The following is a 19,199-nucleotide window of genomic DNA, read 5'->3' on the forward strand; positions in this document are numbered from 1 at the left end:
TAGTAGATTATTGCAGTAATTCAGGACACAGATTAGGGTATTGAGAAGTAAGTTTGACTGTGTGTAGAAGATAGTAATGAGAGGGTATGTTGATGCTGATGGATTTGAATATATCACCTGAGAGAAATCGTAGTCATGGATGATTCTGAGGTTTGGGGTTAAGCACTGAGGAGGGTGGAGTCCCTGTGAACTGAAAGGGGGAAGACTGAGAAGGAGCAGATTTAGGGGTAGGCAGAGCAGGGAGGAGGAGGATGGATAGGGAGTTCAGTTTGAGGCGTATCAGGTATGGGGTGCTGATAGATCTCTAAGTGGCAATGATTAGATAATTATTTAGATCTGAATTTCAGGTAAGAAGCCCGGGCTCAGATTTTAAAATTACGAGTTTTCAGTATGTAGCTATCATAAAATTCAGTCATGTTAATTGTAGGGTTGTGTTATCATGACATTCATAAACTAACAGGGCAAGCCTGCATGGTTAGCCAGTTTGGACCTGAAGTAGCCTGGCTCAGAGATCCAAATCTGCGTTAGCCTGGGCTGTGGTTTGGCACCACCTAGTGGCAAGTGTCCATTCTGGCTTAAATACCTGTTGGGGTTCTTGTTTCCCCAGTTGGTTTGGATTTACAGGAAGTTGATCTTTAGTTGGTTAGTTGATTAGCTGGCACTTGTTTTATCAGCATGAGTCAGGATAATTGGGAGAAAACTTAGCAAGTGGAGCTGTGTACTCTTCTTTTTCACTTCTAGGAGGAGATTACCTGCAGTTCCCCCCTCCAGATTCACTCATGATTTCTCTACTCAAGATCAGAACTTTAGCCCATCCCCATATGAGTAGGGGGCTGGGTTGAAGATGGAGGAACTAGTTACAGGTATTTCTGGATTTTAGTTATGAGGCCAGAAAAACGAGTTTTCTATAGAAAGAGACTAGAGATAGAAAAGTGAAAAGTTCCAAGGCTTGCACCCTGAAGCACTCCAGTGAGTAAGTCCAGGGGGCTGAGCACAACCGGTGAGGCAGAAGGAAAGGCGGGGCCGTTGCAGCCAGAGTCCCAGGAAGGTGCCAGTCCGGCAGGTGACAGCAGACCGAGACTCCACCATTGGGTTTAACAGTGCAGAGGTTTGCTGGTGACTTTGACAAGCATCTTAACAGAGTGGGATTAGAATATATGTAAGAGAGAATTAGAGGAGAAGTATTGAAAACCGTGAACACAGATTTCCCTTCTGGTGAATTTATGTAAAGGGGGACAGAAATAGAAGATGCTAGGAGGGGAAGTGATGACAAAGGGGAGATTTGGGTTTTGGAAGAATATGTAGGAGAAGTAACAGCTCTTTTTTAGATATATAATTGGTGGGGATGACCCAGAAGAGAGGAAGAAAGTGTGATTTTTATTTGTAAAAGTAGTATATGCTAATTTTAGAAAATATAGTTATGTATGAAGAAATTAATCATATTACTGCCATCGAGATAACTACTGTTAATATTTTTTGATGTGTCATTTTTTCTTATTTTTTATTGTGACGTAATTCACATACCATAAAATTCACCCTTCTAAAGTGTAAAATTCAATAGTTTTTAATACATTCTCAAGGTTGTAAGCCTATTACCACTATCCAATTCCACAGTATTTTTATTATCTTCAAAAGAAGCCCAGACCCATGATACTCCACATTTCTTTCTTCAGACAACCTTTGGCAACCGCTGGTCTACTTCCGTCTGGGCATTTGCCCATTCTGAATGACATTTCATATAAATGAAATTGTCTCATGTGTGGCTTTTTGTATCTTTTTCTTTTGTTTGGCATGTTGTAGCATGTATTAGGACTTTATCCCTTTTTATGGCACAATGTGGTATATTACTTTTAATATTCCTGCAAACATTTTCACATACACTTAGTATTCTTCTTAACTCTTACAGATTGGAATAATACTTTAATATAGTGCCATCTTTTTCACTTAAGTATTTTCTCATATTATTACATAATTTCTGAAAAAACTTTTCATGCCTGATATTATTAATAGACACCATAATTTATTCAGCCATTTTTTGGAGATTTCAATATTTTTTGTGTGTTTTAAGAAGTTTAATAAGAACACGAGAGGAATAATTTTTTGCTAAAGTGTATATACATATTTGGTTTAATCCTTTTGCAACAATGTCTGGAAATAGATTACCGATCGTGGGTGAGTACACTTTTGGAAGGCTTTGGCCGTGTTACCTGATTGCCTTACAGCAGGTTACACCAGTTAGTGCCACTGTGAGCAGTGTGTGAGCATGTCCTACCCTGAAATCCACTAGTGACAGTCATGGGGAGAAGGTTAATTACATGGAAAATAACATCTCTCTGTATTGATTTGAGTCTGTCTTTGACTATTACTAACAATAAGAAAAATATCTAATGTTGGCTAAAAAGTTTTCTGAAACCACCTAATGTTAAAGTTTTTATGCTATATTTATTTTGCAATGTTGAAAAGAGCACAGGTACTAAAGCACGTCCGACTCTGTTAAAATGAGGAACTTACATTTCTGCTTTATTAATGTCTTGGGAGTTAATTTCGATTGTTAGCATTAAAAAAAGTCTTTTGTTATATATTAGAATTGGTGATCTTTAGCTACTTGTTCAGGTCAGTTTTGTTCTATAAAATTCATAACCTTAAAATGTAAATATCACACCATTCTGTAGTTGCTTATTAGAAATATAGAGAGAGTTTATAACAATAACTTTATAATTGCATACTGCAACAAATAAATAAAGTGCTAACTTTCAAATTTTGGTGTTTAGAGAATGTAGGACCCTAAGCACAGTGACCGTTGCTTCCAGCACATGACGGATAACCCGGATTTTACTTACCTTAAAGACTTTAGAATGTAAAATCAAGCCTAACAGGTCATTTGTAAATCACAATTTCTAAAGTATACATTTCTAATCATTCTTATTATATATTAATCTCAGGGGAACTCTGCATTTATTGTGGAAATTCTACTGGGAAGAGTCTTACTTGCAACAGAATCTATTGTATTTTTTTCTAAGGAGTTATGACAAATCAGAATAATTTTTCTTTTTATTGAACTAACAGCAGATTCAACCATCTTGTTACTCAAAAGTGTATTAAAAATAAGCTGTTGTGGCAATTTGGTTGTCAAGCTATGTTTCAAGAAAAATTACAATGTAAGTAGGTAGGTAGGTGGATTTATTTATATTTATATCTGTAAACATAGTATATGTGGTAACTCAAGTCACCAACCCACTGCCCTAAATGGAGGGTTAAAGGGATAGGCTTAGAGGTATAAGGGGATATAGAGTTTTCTCACGAGGCATTTTGTAATTGTTCCATCAACGGTGAAATGAGAAAGTGCAATATTTTGCCACACAATTATTGTTTTAATCTTTTAGTTGTTATGAACTATTTTATCTTGTTTGGGTATTGGTCAGCCTTTTAATCTTTTTTCTGTTTCTGATGATCCTAGGTTTTTGTCGATTTGTGAAATAATCATTAGTTTTTCAGGAAGATTTTTGTGTTAGGTAAAATAGCGATAGCTACCATTAACTGTGTCAGGCACTGTGCTAGGCAGTGTAGGTCGTATCTCCATTATCCCATGGTCCTGCTCAGTGAGGTTGATGCTGCATTTTGTAGATGAGAAAGCAGAGGCTTAGAAAGGTAGTCCAGGGTTGCCCAGGTAGTGAGTTAGAGACAGAAATCACATAAAAACCTAGGTCCGTGTGAAATACAGTCCTTTGTTGCCTCTCGTTGTTGACCATCTGTAGAACCTGAGGCTGCTGGTTCATTCCATCAGTACACGGCCTTCTTGTGCAGCCGTGAAACAGAAACCAGCTCTTTGGAATGACTGGCCAGTTGTTAGGGGATTGCTTGAGAAATTTTTTGTACGTGATTTACTGTATGTTCTGAGTTCTTTCTATTGTTAAAACAGTAGGAAAGGAGATCATGGATTTGGGTTAACATTTCCAAATATGTGTTTGAAACAGATTTGGCAACTGATCGGAAGCTCTTCCGTCTGGTCTCCAATGATTCCTTCATCTCCATTCAGCCTTCCTTATCCTCCTGTGGACAGGACTTGCCAAGAGATTGCAGCGACAAAGTGAGCCTGCCAAGTCACAGCCACCACCACCATGTTGATCAGTCTCTGTCCAGTGCCTGTGACACAGAAGTAGCTTCTCTCGTCCCTTTACATTCACACTCGTATAGGAAAGATCACCGGCCACGAGGTGTGCCACGGACCTCTAGCTCTGCTGTGGCTTTTCCAGATACTTCACTGAATGACTTCCCTCTGTACCAGCAAAGACGTGGGCTAGATCCAGTTAGTGAGTTAGAATCTTCCAAACCTCATTCTGGATCCAAAGAATCCTTGGTGGAAAATTCTCGTTTATCTGGGGAATTTCAGCTTGTTGGTGAGCTGAAAAACAGTCGTTCTCAGCCACCTACCAAAAGTGGGAAGAGCAAACCTTTGAAAGCGGACAAAAGCATGGACAGCTTGAGGAGCCTGAGCACGCGGAGCAGTGGGTCCACAGAGAGCTACTGCAGTGGGACGGACCGGGACACCAACAGTACCGTCAGCAGCTATAAAAGTGAGCAGACCAGCTCAACGCACATAGAGAGCATCCTGTCGGAGCATGAGGAGTCTCCCAAAGTAGGAAAGAAAAGTGGTAGGAAAAAAGAGTGCTGTGCCGACCCAGAGGACCAGAGTAGCTGTACCAGTGACAGAAGGACTAGTAGTGAAAAGACTGTCTTGGAAGTGAGTACAAATAGTGGGGTTCAGGAGGCCAAGGAGTCTAATACTTCTGATGATATGCACAATCAGAGAGGTCTCAGCACCTCTGCATCTGAAGAAGCCAATAAAAACCCCCATGCAAATGAGTTTACTTCGCTGGGGGACAAACCACTTGGGAAAGCTGCTGAAAGCAAAGAGGAGCAGAGTAATAAGTCCGCTGTTTCAGTGGACTCAAAAGTTGGGAAAGATGGTGGAAAGCAAAAGGAAGGAGATGTACGACCTAAATCCTCTAGCCTAATCCACCGGACAGCCTCTGCCCATAAGTCAGGCAGGAGACGGACAGGAAAAAAACGAGCCAGCAGTTTTGATTCAAGTCGGCATAGGGACTATGTTTCCTTTCGAGGTGTTTCTGGTACCAAGCCCCACAGTGCTATATTCTGTCATGACGAGGACTCCAGTGACCAAAGTGACTTGAGCAGAGCATCCAGTGTTCAGTCTGCTCACCAGTTCAGCAGTGATAGCTCTTCTAGCACCACCTCTCATTCGTGCCAGTCTCCCGAGGGCAGGTACACTGCTCTGAAGACCAAACATGTCCCTAAAGAAAAGGGCAGTGACTCTGAGCACACACACAAAGCTCATTTGGGTCCTGAAGGAACTGGCAAAAAGCGGACGGCACGTCGGACTTCCAGCACAAATAGTGCCAAGACCCGGGCCCGAGTGCTGAGCCTGGACAGTGGCACAGTGGCATGTTTGAATGACTCCACGAGACTCATGGCACCTGAAAGCATAAAACCCTTAACCACTTCAAAATCAGACCTCGAGGCCAAAGAGGGAGAGGTGCTAGATGAGCTGTCTTTGTTGGGACGGGCTTCCCAGTTAGAGACAGTCACTCGATCTAGGAATAGCTTGCCAAGCCAGGTTGCATTTCCTGAAGGTGAAGAGCAAGATGCAGTCAGTGGAGGTAAGTAAATTACAGGAAGAGATTTCCCCAAGAGTCATTGCAATTATTGCTGCTATAGATTAGAGCAGTACTTACTGAAATACGTTTTGTGTTACTATTGCTCCCCTTCCACTCTGTTATTGAAATAGAGTTTGTTCCATGAAGAAGGAAATGATTATCTTAGGTAAGGTTTTGGTATGAACACCAAGAAAATATTTTTTTCAGTTGCGTTTTTGAATATATCAATTTATCCTTGATGGCATTCACCTTTTTCTAAGCTGGTTGTCAGCCGTTAATAATAAAAATTGGTCCTCTTCCTTCTTTGTACAACAATAGCAATGACAAAATGGGCAATTTCAGTAGGGTGCCAAACCATTTTTAGTAATCTCTTCCATACAGTGAAAGTGCACGCAGCGAGCTTTCAGAATTAGGTCACCCAACCTATCATAAAGATTCCCCCCAAATACTGTATGTAGTACTGTAGCTGTATGTACTTCGAAAACGTGTGGTGCTTTTATGTCTGTGTCTTTGGTTTTATCTTTTCTTACTTAGGTTTTAGGCATTAAGAACATTTATTTTTCTGTAACTTGACACTTTCCATAAAGTTTATTAAGTCAATATTTGTCATTCATATTGGGCTTTAGTATCTATTAATATGTGGTACGCTCTGTGATAACAGAGACAGTGTTTTGGTTAAAGTAATAGCTTATTTCAAATTTCGGGAAATCGTATAAATTTGATAGGTGATTTTATGTGCTTTGGCCATTTCATTTATTTCAGAGTTGTTTCTTGGGGTTCCCTCCTGTCTGTAGTTGCTTGTTTATTCCGTCCTGGTTATTTTGGAGTCTGGTCCTTGACTAGATGAGAAGAATGAAACCTGTTGTTAGCACTGTAGCTTCTTCGTCCGCCATCCCCATTCCCTTTTTTCAAGCTTGCATCTTTAATTTTAAAGCTTATATGGTCTGTTGGCGTGATAACATTCAGCATTAAAAATTATGCTGAATTTTTTGTTTGTACAAACATTCTGAAATGCAAAGACATGTTTTTCTTAAAGGATTGTAATTTTGCCCAGAGCATTTTAAAAGCCCATATTGTGGTAAAGACTCTATCGTTTCTTTGTCTATAATAGCTTGTAACAAAGATTAATTTCTAACAAGAATGTAAAAAAATGATCTTTTTAAACTAAGAAAGAAAATAGTCTATCAAGCCTAAATATTGAGAACTAGTTATATTTGAAGTGATTGTAGCCACCCCTTGAGTCTTTGACGTGGATGTCGTTGTTTTCTTCATGAAAGGTCTGGTTCGCTTTCAGTGGCTTCTCACACAAATCATGTCATACACGCTCTCAACAGGCTGGAAACCACTGAGTTTTACAATAGTAAAACTCGACAGTAGTAAAAATAGTAATACTCGAATTCTACTTTCTTAACATAATACCGAGAGAAAAACATTTTTTTATAACATCTAGTCTGGTAATATGGATTTTAATCTTATTTTGGCAGCAATATGTCATGTAACTTATCTTTCGACATTTAGTCACATGACAAGTAACTATTTTCCTAGGACTATTCACTATTAATTAAGTACTTCGGTTAAAATTACATTTCATCAATAATGTTCTGTGATTGCTTAGGTAGGAAAAATGTCTTAGATTCCAATGAAGGCATTTCTTCTGTTGCTCTCAATTTGCATAATTTTACAGTTATAAAGCATATCTATTATAATTTCACCAATATTTTAAAAGTAAAATACAGACAAGTTACATATGATAGAAAAGTGTTGTTTTTCTTGCTGGTATCACTTTTAAAAAAACATTTTCTTTTGGGTCACTTAAACTTATTTCTTGCATGAATCAACAGATTATAAAAAACAAATCAGAATACAAAGGTTTATACACACTCTATTATTTTTTGTACTTTTTTCCTGAATTTCTTAACCTATTTTTTTTGTTTGTTTCTTTGAGAAAATGATTTCCAGTGTAATGTTTGGTTCATCATCCTGTAAGCACAAAATAGGATCCTATTATAATATTTTTGTGTTTGGGAAGCAAAGATAATCTTCTGTTAAGGGAATATTACTTTACCCAAAGAAAGTCAAATCCTTTCTGATAAATAGTTTTTGAGGGCGTGTGCCATACATGTAAATTGAAGGTTGGTTTTTTTGAACCCAAATATTGAACATTAGAAAAGACAAAGACTACTGCACAGACGAGAACATAGAAATTAAAGCTTTGTAGTCTACTAAATAGAGGGACTCTAGATTCCAGCGAATTAATTTTCTGCTCTTCTTGTCCACATGGTAAGTTTGAAGGAAATTTATAGAAGAGGTGGGGCACTTGTAGAAGCAAAAGTGGTAACAGCAGACGACATGCTCTGCTAACACTAAAAGAGGAGCTGGAATAAGCATGTAAAACCAAACCAAAACACCACAATGATACGGGGTCGTTAAGTGCAGGAACAAATTGTGTTTTTAATTTTAATAGTGGTTAGTGACATCCTAGTATCATAACTTAATACTGTATTGTAGTATAATCCAAGAATAAATGCATATGGTTGTTATGGAAAAATTACAATAATTAATAAATAGCAACACAGAAATAAACACTTTTGTGCATTCACAACTGTGAACCTACTTTTGCCCACCCTGTATGCGACTGACCCTAATTCATTACGGAAAGATTTTATTCGTCTATACTGAGAAGAAAGCTTAGACATGTAAAACCACGTAGAAAAACGCTCATTAGATGCAATAAACAGGTTTGGATGTGTCAGTCACTTGGAAAAATTATCCTAAAAGCATCCAAAAAAGTGGTATTTATTGATGAGGCAAATAAATGTTTGTATGTGGAATCCCGAAAACCAGCCCACACCTGATTCTGTGTGGCAGGAATAGACATGATAGTCAGTGAAGTTCTGGATAAGGGATTGAATGGGTACGTTTCAATACCACCTCTAATTACTAACTGGATACTCCGGTAAGCCATTAATTCTGTGCCTCAGTTTCCTCAATTGTAAAACAGAAATAACTGTGTAGACTTGTCTCACAATTAACTATGAGACTCTAATAAGCTTAAGTATGTGAAAGTGCTTTGTAAGTTACAGATTTATTGTGGAAATGAAGACACTGATGGCTTTTAATCATTTGTAAGGGAGTTTTCTTTTTTGAATATGTCATTGTTATAGGAAAACGAAGCAACCAGACACCGAGGGATTCTGGAGTACGAGGTTTATTAATGTGCACAGGCGCAGAGGAGGCAGTCTCCAAATTCTGAGCCCCGAACAAAGGATTCTTGGGGTTTATGTAGCCTATGGGGTCTTCCTGTCTACGTAGCAAAGCAAGATACAGAAGCGGAATGCGGTAATTAGGTCTATCTACGGGGCAGAAGCAGAGTACAAAGGCTAAATGTGAAAATTAGTTCTATCAGCGGGGGTGCTAGTCCCAGTCCTTGTGACTATCCTGCTGTTTGCTTTTTCCAGAGGCCTTATCACTCTCCCAGGGCGCCTGGGGTTTTGGGTGAGCAAAGGTTTTTCAAAGCTTTCCACATCATCATGGCAAATACTTTTCATTAATGTCCCGTTGTTAGGTGAATCTCCTGAAAACATATACAAAATTGTTTTTGAGTGCAGCTTTTTGGGAGACAGTCAGTGTCTTTCATCTTCTTCCCAAAGGATTTAAAAAGATTAGGAACTACCTATGAAAGTAATTCTTAAACTGTATATTTCAGGAATTGTTCTGTGTGAATTACGACTCCAGAGTTAACTTAATTTCCTAAAAACATTTCTTCTACCCAGCTATTTTTGTTTGGCTGTCTGGGATTGTGGAAAATATCAGTAAGGATATGCAAATTCTCTTCAACCCAAGTCACAGCTAATAATTTTGTTACTTGCTGTTTGTTGATTTACTTGTCAAAAAGAAGAGTAGACTTTCCCTGGCCAGGTGGCTCAGTTAATTGGAACATCGTCTGGTAAACCAAAAAGGTTGTGGGTTTAATCTCCCATCTGGGTGCAAATGGGAGGCAACCAATTGATGTTTCTTTCTCACATTGGTGTTTCTCTCTCTGTTCCTTCTCTCTAAAATCAATAAAATATATCCTTGGGTGAAGATAAAAAATAGTAGAATAGTCCTTTACAGTGTTTTTACAGATGAAAATTATTTTAGTTCAGAATGAAAAGTTGTTCAGTAGATTCCCATTCTTTGCCCTCCCAGAAAATGGCACTCATAAAAAAATGTTTCAGTATTAGAACAAATCTTTGCACGCTGGTGTTAGCGGCATCCTTGGCTGACATGGGAAGTTAAGACAGGGAAAAGATGATTAGATAAAATGGATTTCATGCCTACACTATAGTATTTCTTTTATATTTTCTGCAAGTCATTTAAATGTTGGCTATGGTGGGCTAGCTCAGTTGGTTAGAGTGGTGTCCAATGAGCCAAGGCTGCAGCTTTTATCCCAGGTCAGGGCACATACAGGAATCAACCAATGAATGAAAAAATAAGTGGAACAACAAATTGATGTTTTCCTCTCTCCAAAATCAATAAATTAAAAAATTATTTGAAACTTTTTATTTTTAAAGATTTTACTTATTTATCTTTAGAGAGTGGGGAAGGGAGGTAGAAAGAGAGGACGAGAAACATCCATGGGTGGCTGCCTCTCTCACACCCCCAACTAGGGACCTGGCCCACAACCCAGGCATGTTCCTTGACTGGGAATCAAACCAGCAACACTTTGGTTTGCAGGCTGGAGTAAAAAAAAAAAAAAAAGTTAAGACTCTTGTAATTTAAAAAAATACGTTTAAAAACCACATCGTCTAAATACATGTCCTTGAAAGTATTTCATAAGTCTTGTCATGGTTTTTGAATCATTTGAATATTTGTAATTTTTCTCCTTTGCCTATACATTCATAAAATTTAGTTCTACCTAGAGTCTGAATCTTTACTGTTTGCATTTTATGCTCTAACTAATTTACTAGTTAATTTCTTTTTTTTTTTAATGCCAGGAGACACTGAGTTTTAAGCAATATCAAAATATCAACTTCAAAACCTGGTTTTAAAGTGTTTTCTCTCTGCTGTCTAGTTTCCCAGTTTAAAGATTTTGTTGTTTTTCTTTTACAAAGTTAAAGGACTCAAAAAGAGTTTATTGCAGTTGGATTGTGGAAGTGAACTTTCATTAAGCTTGGCTGTAATTTATGTGACTGTGCTTATGGCATGTTACTTTAAGTGTTTTTAAAGACACTTTTCTTGACTCTAATAGAACTGACTCCCCCTGGACCCTCTGCCAAATAGAAATGTTGTGCGTGAGTAGCCCATTTCCAAGGGCATTGTTTAGTCTTATTTGTTATGCCCATAGATAATGGAATGTTTTCAGCTGAATGTGTGATCCAAGACACTGTTAAGGTAATTGCTATATTAAGCTTTGAAAATTATTTTAGCATTAGATATTTATATACTGAATATTATAGAGGACGATTTAGACAATAACCATAACTCCATTTTAATACATTGCTCAATGGATGCCTAAACTTGGTATGTTTACAAAACTATTAAGAAAGTAAGAAGTGTTAATATGTGTACTGATTTTGTAGATAACAAATATAAATGGTGTGTAAAGAGCAAAAACAAATTTTCTTTTCTGAAGCTGAAGAACGTTTTGACTGTAAGTAGACACTCTAGTTTGGCTTTTCATCCCATACTATGGAGTAAGTAGCTTTTACTTGAAATTAGCTCCATGAAGTCTTCAGTAGGAAAAAGATAGTAAAGAAAACTGTTCTCCTATTTCCCATTCTCGGTATCCAAACTTACTGCTTTTCCCCCCAGTTCTTCTGAATAATTTCAGCACACAGTATGGATTAAGTTATTCTCCATAAATTATATCTGTATAAATTTTATTCTATTTTGGTTGAAAGAAAATATCTAAAATTAGAATGTTTGAAAGTTTCTTAGTGAAGTGACTGGACCTGTAAATTGACCAATAGTTTGTTACAGTAGAATAGAAATCTTCAATATAAGTTCACAGAATATTAAATTGATTTTAAAAGAGTGATTTTAAATTCCACAACCCGAGATCACCTTACTGACGTCTAAGAGCTGTGAACAGTGACAGCAGTCTCTCACCTGGGTCTCCCTGTCCCCCATGTGGCTTGTTCCCTTTGCTCTGTTTCCCTGCATCCAGCGACTGCCTTGCCGATGTATGTTTTCCCCCAGTGACAGTGCTGGTTACGATTTTCTTGTGTTGAGTTCGTGGTTGTCAGAAACAGTCAAAGCACACAATATGCTTTGTAGATTGTGGTAACAAAAAGGTGCTCTTGACTTTCGGAATCAGCCCTGTGCTGTACAACTTCCTATGTTGATGGAAATATTCTATATTTGTACTGTAAAGTAATGGTAGCCACTAGCCACAGGTAGCTGCTGAGCATTTGAAATGTGGTTCACAAATCTGATAAACTGAATTTTAAATTTTATCTAATTTTAGTTAAGTTTAACCACAAATGGCTAGTGGCTACTATATTGGACAGCATGGTCTGGGTGACCAGATTTGATCAGCATCATTTGTTCTCACAAGTCAAATACAACTTTGCATGCATGAGCTTATAGATCACATCTTTTGCTCCTCACAGCAAAATTTTCACTGTATCAGTAAAACTAGAGAAAAAAGAAAAGAAATATTAGCTCAAAGAATCGGTTATGGTTTGGATCCAAAGCTTAATTCTTATTTAGCTGCCTAATGTTAGAATGTCACTGTAGTATGTGAGCTGAAAAAGAAATAAGTATATATAAGTACGTAATAATTAATGTAAGCTTCCTATAATTTGTGACGTATACTTCTTACTGGCAGAAGCTTGCCAGATGTGTAAACTCATTCTGTGCTTGTCATCCCTTCAATAATGAAAACAATATCTAAAGACAAAGCAGTCAGTGTCTTCTGGAGGTAGTCTGTGTATCACCAATCATGATGGATTAACTATAGAAAGAATATTTACTGGTACAGCCTAAGTTGGGGATGAAATGTAAACATTTAAAAGAATACTTTGTTTATTGATTGGCATTGATGGAAATGGCTGTTGCTAAGTAGGGTAATGATTTAAGAATTAGTAATGTTTTAAAATGTGAAGAAGGCTTGCAATAGAGCTGAAATCTAAATATATTCTTGATTTTGTAATCCATTTCATACTTTCTACAAATGGGAGTTTTCATGTATTTGAAAACAGTGCTTCTATACTAAGTTGTTTTGTCTTTAGTCATATTTCATTTCAAAATATCCTTTCTATAAATTAAAATGATTCTTATTTATATTACTAGCAAACAATTGTTTTAAATTCAAATGGATAAACATCATTTTGCATATTGTTTGGAAACTCAAGTCGATTAGTATCGTTTTGTAAAATTTTATGTAGTAATTCTGTTAAGCCATTGCTGTGATTTTTCTCATTGCGTATCGTTTTTAGTTTGTACTTCATTGCTTTTGGATTAAGTTAGGAGTTTCCATACTTGTCTTTTTGCTGATATTTGCTTCCTAATGTTGAGGGGACAGTGTTGGGACGTAGAGTTGAATCAAGTTTGATGGCAGCAAACTACTTCACCGTGAATGGGTGTTCTTCCTGCCTTGAATTGAACTTTTTCAAGACTGGTTGTGCATCCTAGCAGTCAGTGGTTTCATTAGTGCTGCCAGAGTTGTGGCCTGGGGTAGCGAGGCACACCTAGGGCCTTGTTCTCGGCATCAGAGATGAGGTAATGTCACTGCTGCTTTTTCTGTCCTCACTAGAGTAAGAAGGAAACTAAGGCCCCGTGCCCTTAGTAGGAGCTAACACACAATTATAAAGGCTGACTTAATTAAAGGGGGAAAGAGGAATATGGGGCAAAATAAGTAAGACTTTTTGAAAAACATTTAAAACATAGATCTTAAAACAGGAAATTGAGGTTGAGGAGACAATGGGGAGGCCAGATAATAGGTCAAAGACATTGTTTTTTAAAGGAACAATTAAGGTGCCTCATTAGCGCAGTAGGTAGCACGTCAGTCTCATAAAGGAACAATTAATTATCTTTAAAGAAGTGACTCATGTTTTGTGTATTCCTTACTCTGATGATTAACAGTGTATGTAACAAAACCATTTAGCTCAGTTCAACAAGTTCCCTTTACCTTTGAGGGTGGGAAGCCAGAGAGAGAGAAAGGCTCAGCTGCTAGTTAAATGTCCGACCTAGGCTCCTATTTGACCTAAGTCTGTCTTAATGCAGCAGCACAGGCCAGCGAGGAGACGGTGGCATTTCGCCGTGAACGCAGCACTTTTAGGCGCCAGGCAGTGCGGCGCCGGCACAATGCAGGGAGTAACCCTATCCCTCCCACCTTGCTCATCGGATCGCCCCTAAGGTACGGTATCTTCAAGTTCCACCAAGCTTAGCATGCCTGTCACAGACGTTCTAACGTGTTCTGTCAGTCCCAGGAAAGCATTGAAACAGCTTTGTTTTTCTCTTTATTCCAGTTTCTCTCATTTGCTTTTACGCTCTTCAGGTTTTCTCTGCATGTGACCATGAACCTATTGCATTAAGCATGCCTTATGTTGCACTTCTTAACAAAATGATCAGATCGGTGTAGCCAATTTTATTTTGGAAGAAATCACGTTACAGTAGTTTTAGAAATGTAAATAGAGGCCGTAAGCCAGCTCTTCATTTTTTCTACTCCAAATTAATAACAATTCAACATCTTTACTTTGTTTAATATAAACAAATATAGACTGAGTATTCCTCAACAAATACAAACTTGTTGAGTAATAACAGATAACTGACCTCAACTTGAAACCAGTTAGATTATTTCACTAAAATATATTTTATTTTATATTGCTGAAAACTTGGTGTTTTTATTCCATAATCACCAGGACCTGGTAAATGACATGAAATTGAAATGTTTAATTTGTGATAAAGTATGGCTAGTTGGATATATATACATATTTTTTAATGCACATTCATGTGGAGTTTCTTGCCTTCTATAGTATACTGAACAAAAACATTTTTATTTTTTTTGGTATCCTAATTAAGAAAATGTCTATTTTTAATATTGGGAACAATATTCCATTAAAATTTTGGTGTTATATTTTCAGTTTTGTAGAATCTAATGAGACTATGTCTTGTGTTAGGATTATAAAAGTCTTTCAAAAGGTTTGTGCTTTTTTTTTAAAGAATACAAATATAAACAAAAATACTGTACACGTGCTTGCTTAAGCAGTGCATATATTATACCACATACTTCTATTAATCTTTGTGTTTAAAAGCACCATTATCGGAATTATTTTTCTATATTTCCCTTTGAAATTTGAAGGGCATTTGATGAAATAATGGCTGGTGAATACATGGAAGGTTGGAAGAAATAAATCACTTCCTTTATTAAAGTATTGTTCTTAAGAGTAGTAGAATCCTTATTTCTTTATTTCATATTCCTTTAGGATTTATGACTTGGTTATTTTACATTATAATCAGGAACTTCATCTTTCATAGGTCATGTTCCTAATTAATCTTGCAGGAATACATAAGTCTATAAAAAGTAATATAGATTACTTTAATCCATATTTAAAATATAAAAATGGGAAGGCACCCATTAAAAGAAATATTTGATATAGAAACCTTTTCTGAGCGCCTTTGCTTTTTAAAGCCCTCCTCTTCTATTTCCTTCCCACCTCTCTTCCTGAGCTTTTCTTTCTGCTGATGGATTTGGGGTCTAATACCAAACTGCAGAAAGAGCTTAGCATTTTATTTTACTTTTTCTACTTTGTGTTACCTAACCTCTTCTTTTTGTCCCTTGAATAATACTTGCCATAGGGTTTTTTTGCTTTCCTATTCACTCCATGTTGCTATTTCTTTATCCTTTCATTCTTTGCCACAAACAAGTCTGCTGGATCCCACTCATCAAACAAATGTAGACAGATAAATTTTTCCTCTCCCTGGTGGAATATTAAAGAAATGTGTTCTAACTCCAGCCAGTCATGCAGGATTTCTCCATGTTTTTGTAGAATTTTAAATATTTCACTATTAAATGAAGATGTGATATGAAACCTACTTGTAAAGGGCTCACATTAGAATTTTTAAAAAGTCATCTTCCGGTAGTCAGGATGCAGACTTTGTCAGGTTCCAGGATCTTTCCAGTACAAAGGTTGTACCTATCTTAAACAGGCTGACTTCACCATGGATGAAGTGATGTAAAATTTAGCTGTGAGGAATTAGGAGCAACACCGATTCAATAAAATAATCCTTTTTTAATTGCAAAAATATTCAGGAAAAGTATATTGGTGTTAATTCTCAGTGTGAGTTAACATCATAATAATCTCATCTTAAACTAAATACAGGATAGCATGGTCATGCAAAATCTGAAAAATTTGTCAAAAAGAAATGGAATAGGTATGATAACACTTTAATTATAATTAAAATCTAAAGTAAAATCTACTAACATTTTAAGCTTTAGTGAACAGTTTAAATAATCGACAGTCTAAAAAGCATCTGGGTAAAATATGTCTCCAAGGATTGGAAGTGAATCATCAATTTCTTCATAAAGAAAATTTGCAAGAATTTTTAATGCTTATTGAATATCCCGTTTCAGAACTAATTTTAAAAGTATTTTTGTGGTGTTAAGTGAGCATCGTAGGGTAGGTTTTGTAGGCCCTCACTAGTTCTTTGGTTACTAGACATAAAGGCAAAGACAAAACTCTAAAAATTTAGTAACATTAATATGAAGAAGCCTATATGTCTGTAGTTATCAACTTAAATGTGATATTTTTTAGAACTCTAGGTAATGGGGTGGAATGAAAAAATTATCAGTGCATTTGGGGAAGGGAACAAAGCTTAGATTTATTTTTAAAAATATCATAAGATTAAAAGATCTGTAACCAGATAAAGTCACAGCAGTAAGTGCACATTTATGATCAGGAATCCACAGAGACGACTTTGTGGGGTTCAGGAATGGATCCATCGCATATTTATTGTCTGTGCACTCTGTTCAAGACCCTCTTCTGAGTGAATGTCTTGATAATGCGATCATCCTCTCTTAGTTTGCTTTTTAGTTGAAGAGACACATGCAAACAGAACCAATAGTATGTGTCAGAATATGCCAAATACTAAATAAGTGGCACACAGGAAGGAAAGGCCACCTATATTTTCTGTCATTCCAACTAGAAATGTTAATTAGTAAGGATGCACGTCAGCGACGCCACTGATGGCCGACAAAGACCTAAATTTCTACCTTCCCTTTGCTTTGTTGTAAAATAGTTGCTATCTTTCCTGAAACTAGTAGTTTTGATATGCAGTTGTACTGTAAAAAAGATTGATTATGGTCAATTATTAGCTTAAGGTGAAGTACAACCCTCGAGGAACAGTTTTCCTAATAATTTTTGCAAAAATGACAGGCTTTTAGTTGCTGAAGGATTTTGGAAACAGGAATTCAAGGGAAATGAACATTTTATGACTGGCTTTTGATGTTCAGAAACTTGACATTTACAAAAATTCCTGGAGTTTTCAGACATCACTTGATGTTTTGAAAACCTCTCTGTGTATTTGGGTATGTTGAAGATTAGTGTCTTCTCCTATGTTCACATTAAAATATACCTAACTGCCATATAGCACCTTCGTTTATGACTTTAAGTGAAAAAATTGATAGCAAAATTTGTTGAGTATATATTCTGTAAAATTCTCTTCTGAATCTGAAGGGACATAGTACTTGAAGTACCTAAATGTTTTTTCCCTCAGAATTCTCTCCCTGGTGAAATTTGGTCATTTTGATAAGGTTTGTGGATAAGTTTAGATCATTTTTGAGGAAGTATAACAGACATTATGTATGTGTAGAAAATACTAAAATATTTGATTATATTAGTTCTCAGGATTATTTCTTGATCTATGTCTATTGGACAAAAGTTCTACTCTAAGAAAGTTATTAAATGAATACAATTATAGCTTTAAAAATGCCTATAAGCATTGACAAGTCAGCATTTTGCAGAGGTGGGTTTTTTTGTATGTTGCGTACATTTTTATGCTCTACATAGAGTGCATATTTTTCATCAACTATAAATGAAGACTGGAATATGAATATTCCAGGTAGTGGTGATTACTAGAACTTTCTGTGGTGGTTCAAATATTCTATAATCTATACTGACCAGTATGGTAGACACTAACTACTAGCTTCTACCTACTCTGAAGGCTTTTAGCTATGGTAGCCACTAGCCACTCTAAGTGGCTGTTAAGTACTTGATAGGGTTAGTGAAACTGTGGAAGTGAACTTTTAGTTACTTTAAATTATCATATGTGGCTGCTGAATCAGACAGTATATTCTGTTGCTGTAACCATAGACTTAAGCAATATATGCAGCATTTTCTACTTAGTTTTTTTCATTTTATGGTTACTTCAAATGATAGCTCTCTTCATAGTCTACAGGAGATGAGTTTATTTTATAGGTATCAGAGAAACTATCGCACTGAATTCAAAGGATTAGAGAGAAGTTGATAATCATGAAGGTAATAGAGTAACTGAAGGAGGACATCTTAAGGAGCATTCTTCTCTGTTTCCTAAAAGGTCTAGTGACTTTAGTAAAAGAATGTGTTCAATTTCTACATTACGTTCAATATTGCATTGAACGTAATGTAGAGAATGATATATAACAATTATACTCAAAATGTTTTCATGAATTTAATCAGTTTAAATTGACTATTCTAGGAATATTAAAATTTGCAGTGTTTTAAAATATGTATAAAAAATAAAAAATGAGTTGAGAATATAGTATAGTTTTTTAATTTTAGATAATTTTAAGATAACATAATTTTAATTAAAATTTTTAATAAATTTATAAGCACAATACTAAGTATTTTTAGAATTTTATAAAATTTAGGAAAGACTAATTCCCCTGCAAAATTACTGGTTTCCAGATTATTCCTAAGACTTTCTAAAATGATAGGTTCTTGTTAATGATACTGTGATATGGATTGGAAAGGTACTATCAGAATGTAAGGGAACATAATTATTGTTAACTAACATCTTGTGTATAAAACCTATGGCCTTATTTCAGAACTATATAGGCTTTTACGAGAAGAAACCCTTTATGTACTAATTATACTTCCAGTGTCCCAGCGGTCACTAACTTACTTGGTCAAGTTGGTGTTTGTTACACAGATTCTCTTGCACTAGTTTGTGATTTTCTTTTGACTCAAAATTATTATCTTGGTTGAATTTCATAAGATTCTTTGGTTTTCAGATGTATAGAAATTCTGTTTTATTGTGAATTTGAGAGATCAGAATATTTGGAAGTGCAACTCTAAAATTAGTATTGTAAATAAAAGTGCACATTTAACTGAAAATGGGATTTACTTATTGGGGACCAGCTACAACCCACATATATTTTACATACTTGTGATTCTTCTTTGATGCTTTCTCTTTCCTTAAACTGGCACTTTTTTGGCTTGAGGTGGAAAAAAGTCACAGATTGATTAATTTACATATACCTTAAATGTTTCCTGTGCTAATCGCTATGAATCAGATTTTAAGAACCAGAAGATTTAAGGTGGCAGGATAACCTGTATATTT

General features: G+C 36.1%; 1 protein-coding gene across 5 annotated transcripts in view; it reads left to right on the plus strand.

The window, feature by feature from the left end:
- The window catches only part of PCNX1 (pecanex 1), a 133,709-nt gene that overhangs the window by 35,037 nt on the left and 79,473 nt on the right, over positions 1-19,199 (plus strand). For 2 of the 5 annotated variants that reach the window (XM_037127403.2, XM_037127411.2), the window contains exons 6-7: positions 3,975-5,678; positions 13,884-14,016. In XM_037127403.2, the coding sequence (XP_036983298.2) occupies positions 3,975-5,678; positions 13,884-14,016 (1,837 nt within the window). The remainder of the gene's footprint in view (positions 1-3,974; positions 5,679-13,883; positions 14,017-19,199) is intronic. The other 3 variants (XM_053673392.1, XM_037127422.2, XM_053673391.1) reach the window with 2 other exon arrangements.

The sequence above is a fragment of the Artibeus jamaicensis genome, unplaced genomic scaffold (genome assembly GCF_021234435.1).
Source record: "Artibeus jamaicensis isolate MK-2021 breed Jamaican fruit bat unplaced genomic scaffold, CSHL_Jam_final contig_851, whole genome shotgun sequence".
NCBI lineage: Eukaryota > Metazoa > Chordata > Mammalia > Chiroptera > Phyllostomidae > Artibeus > Artibeus jamaicensis.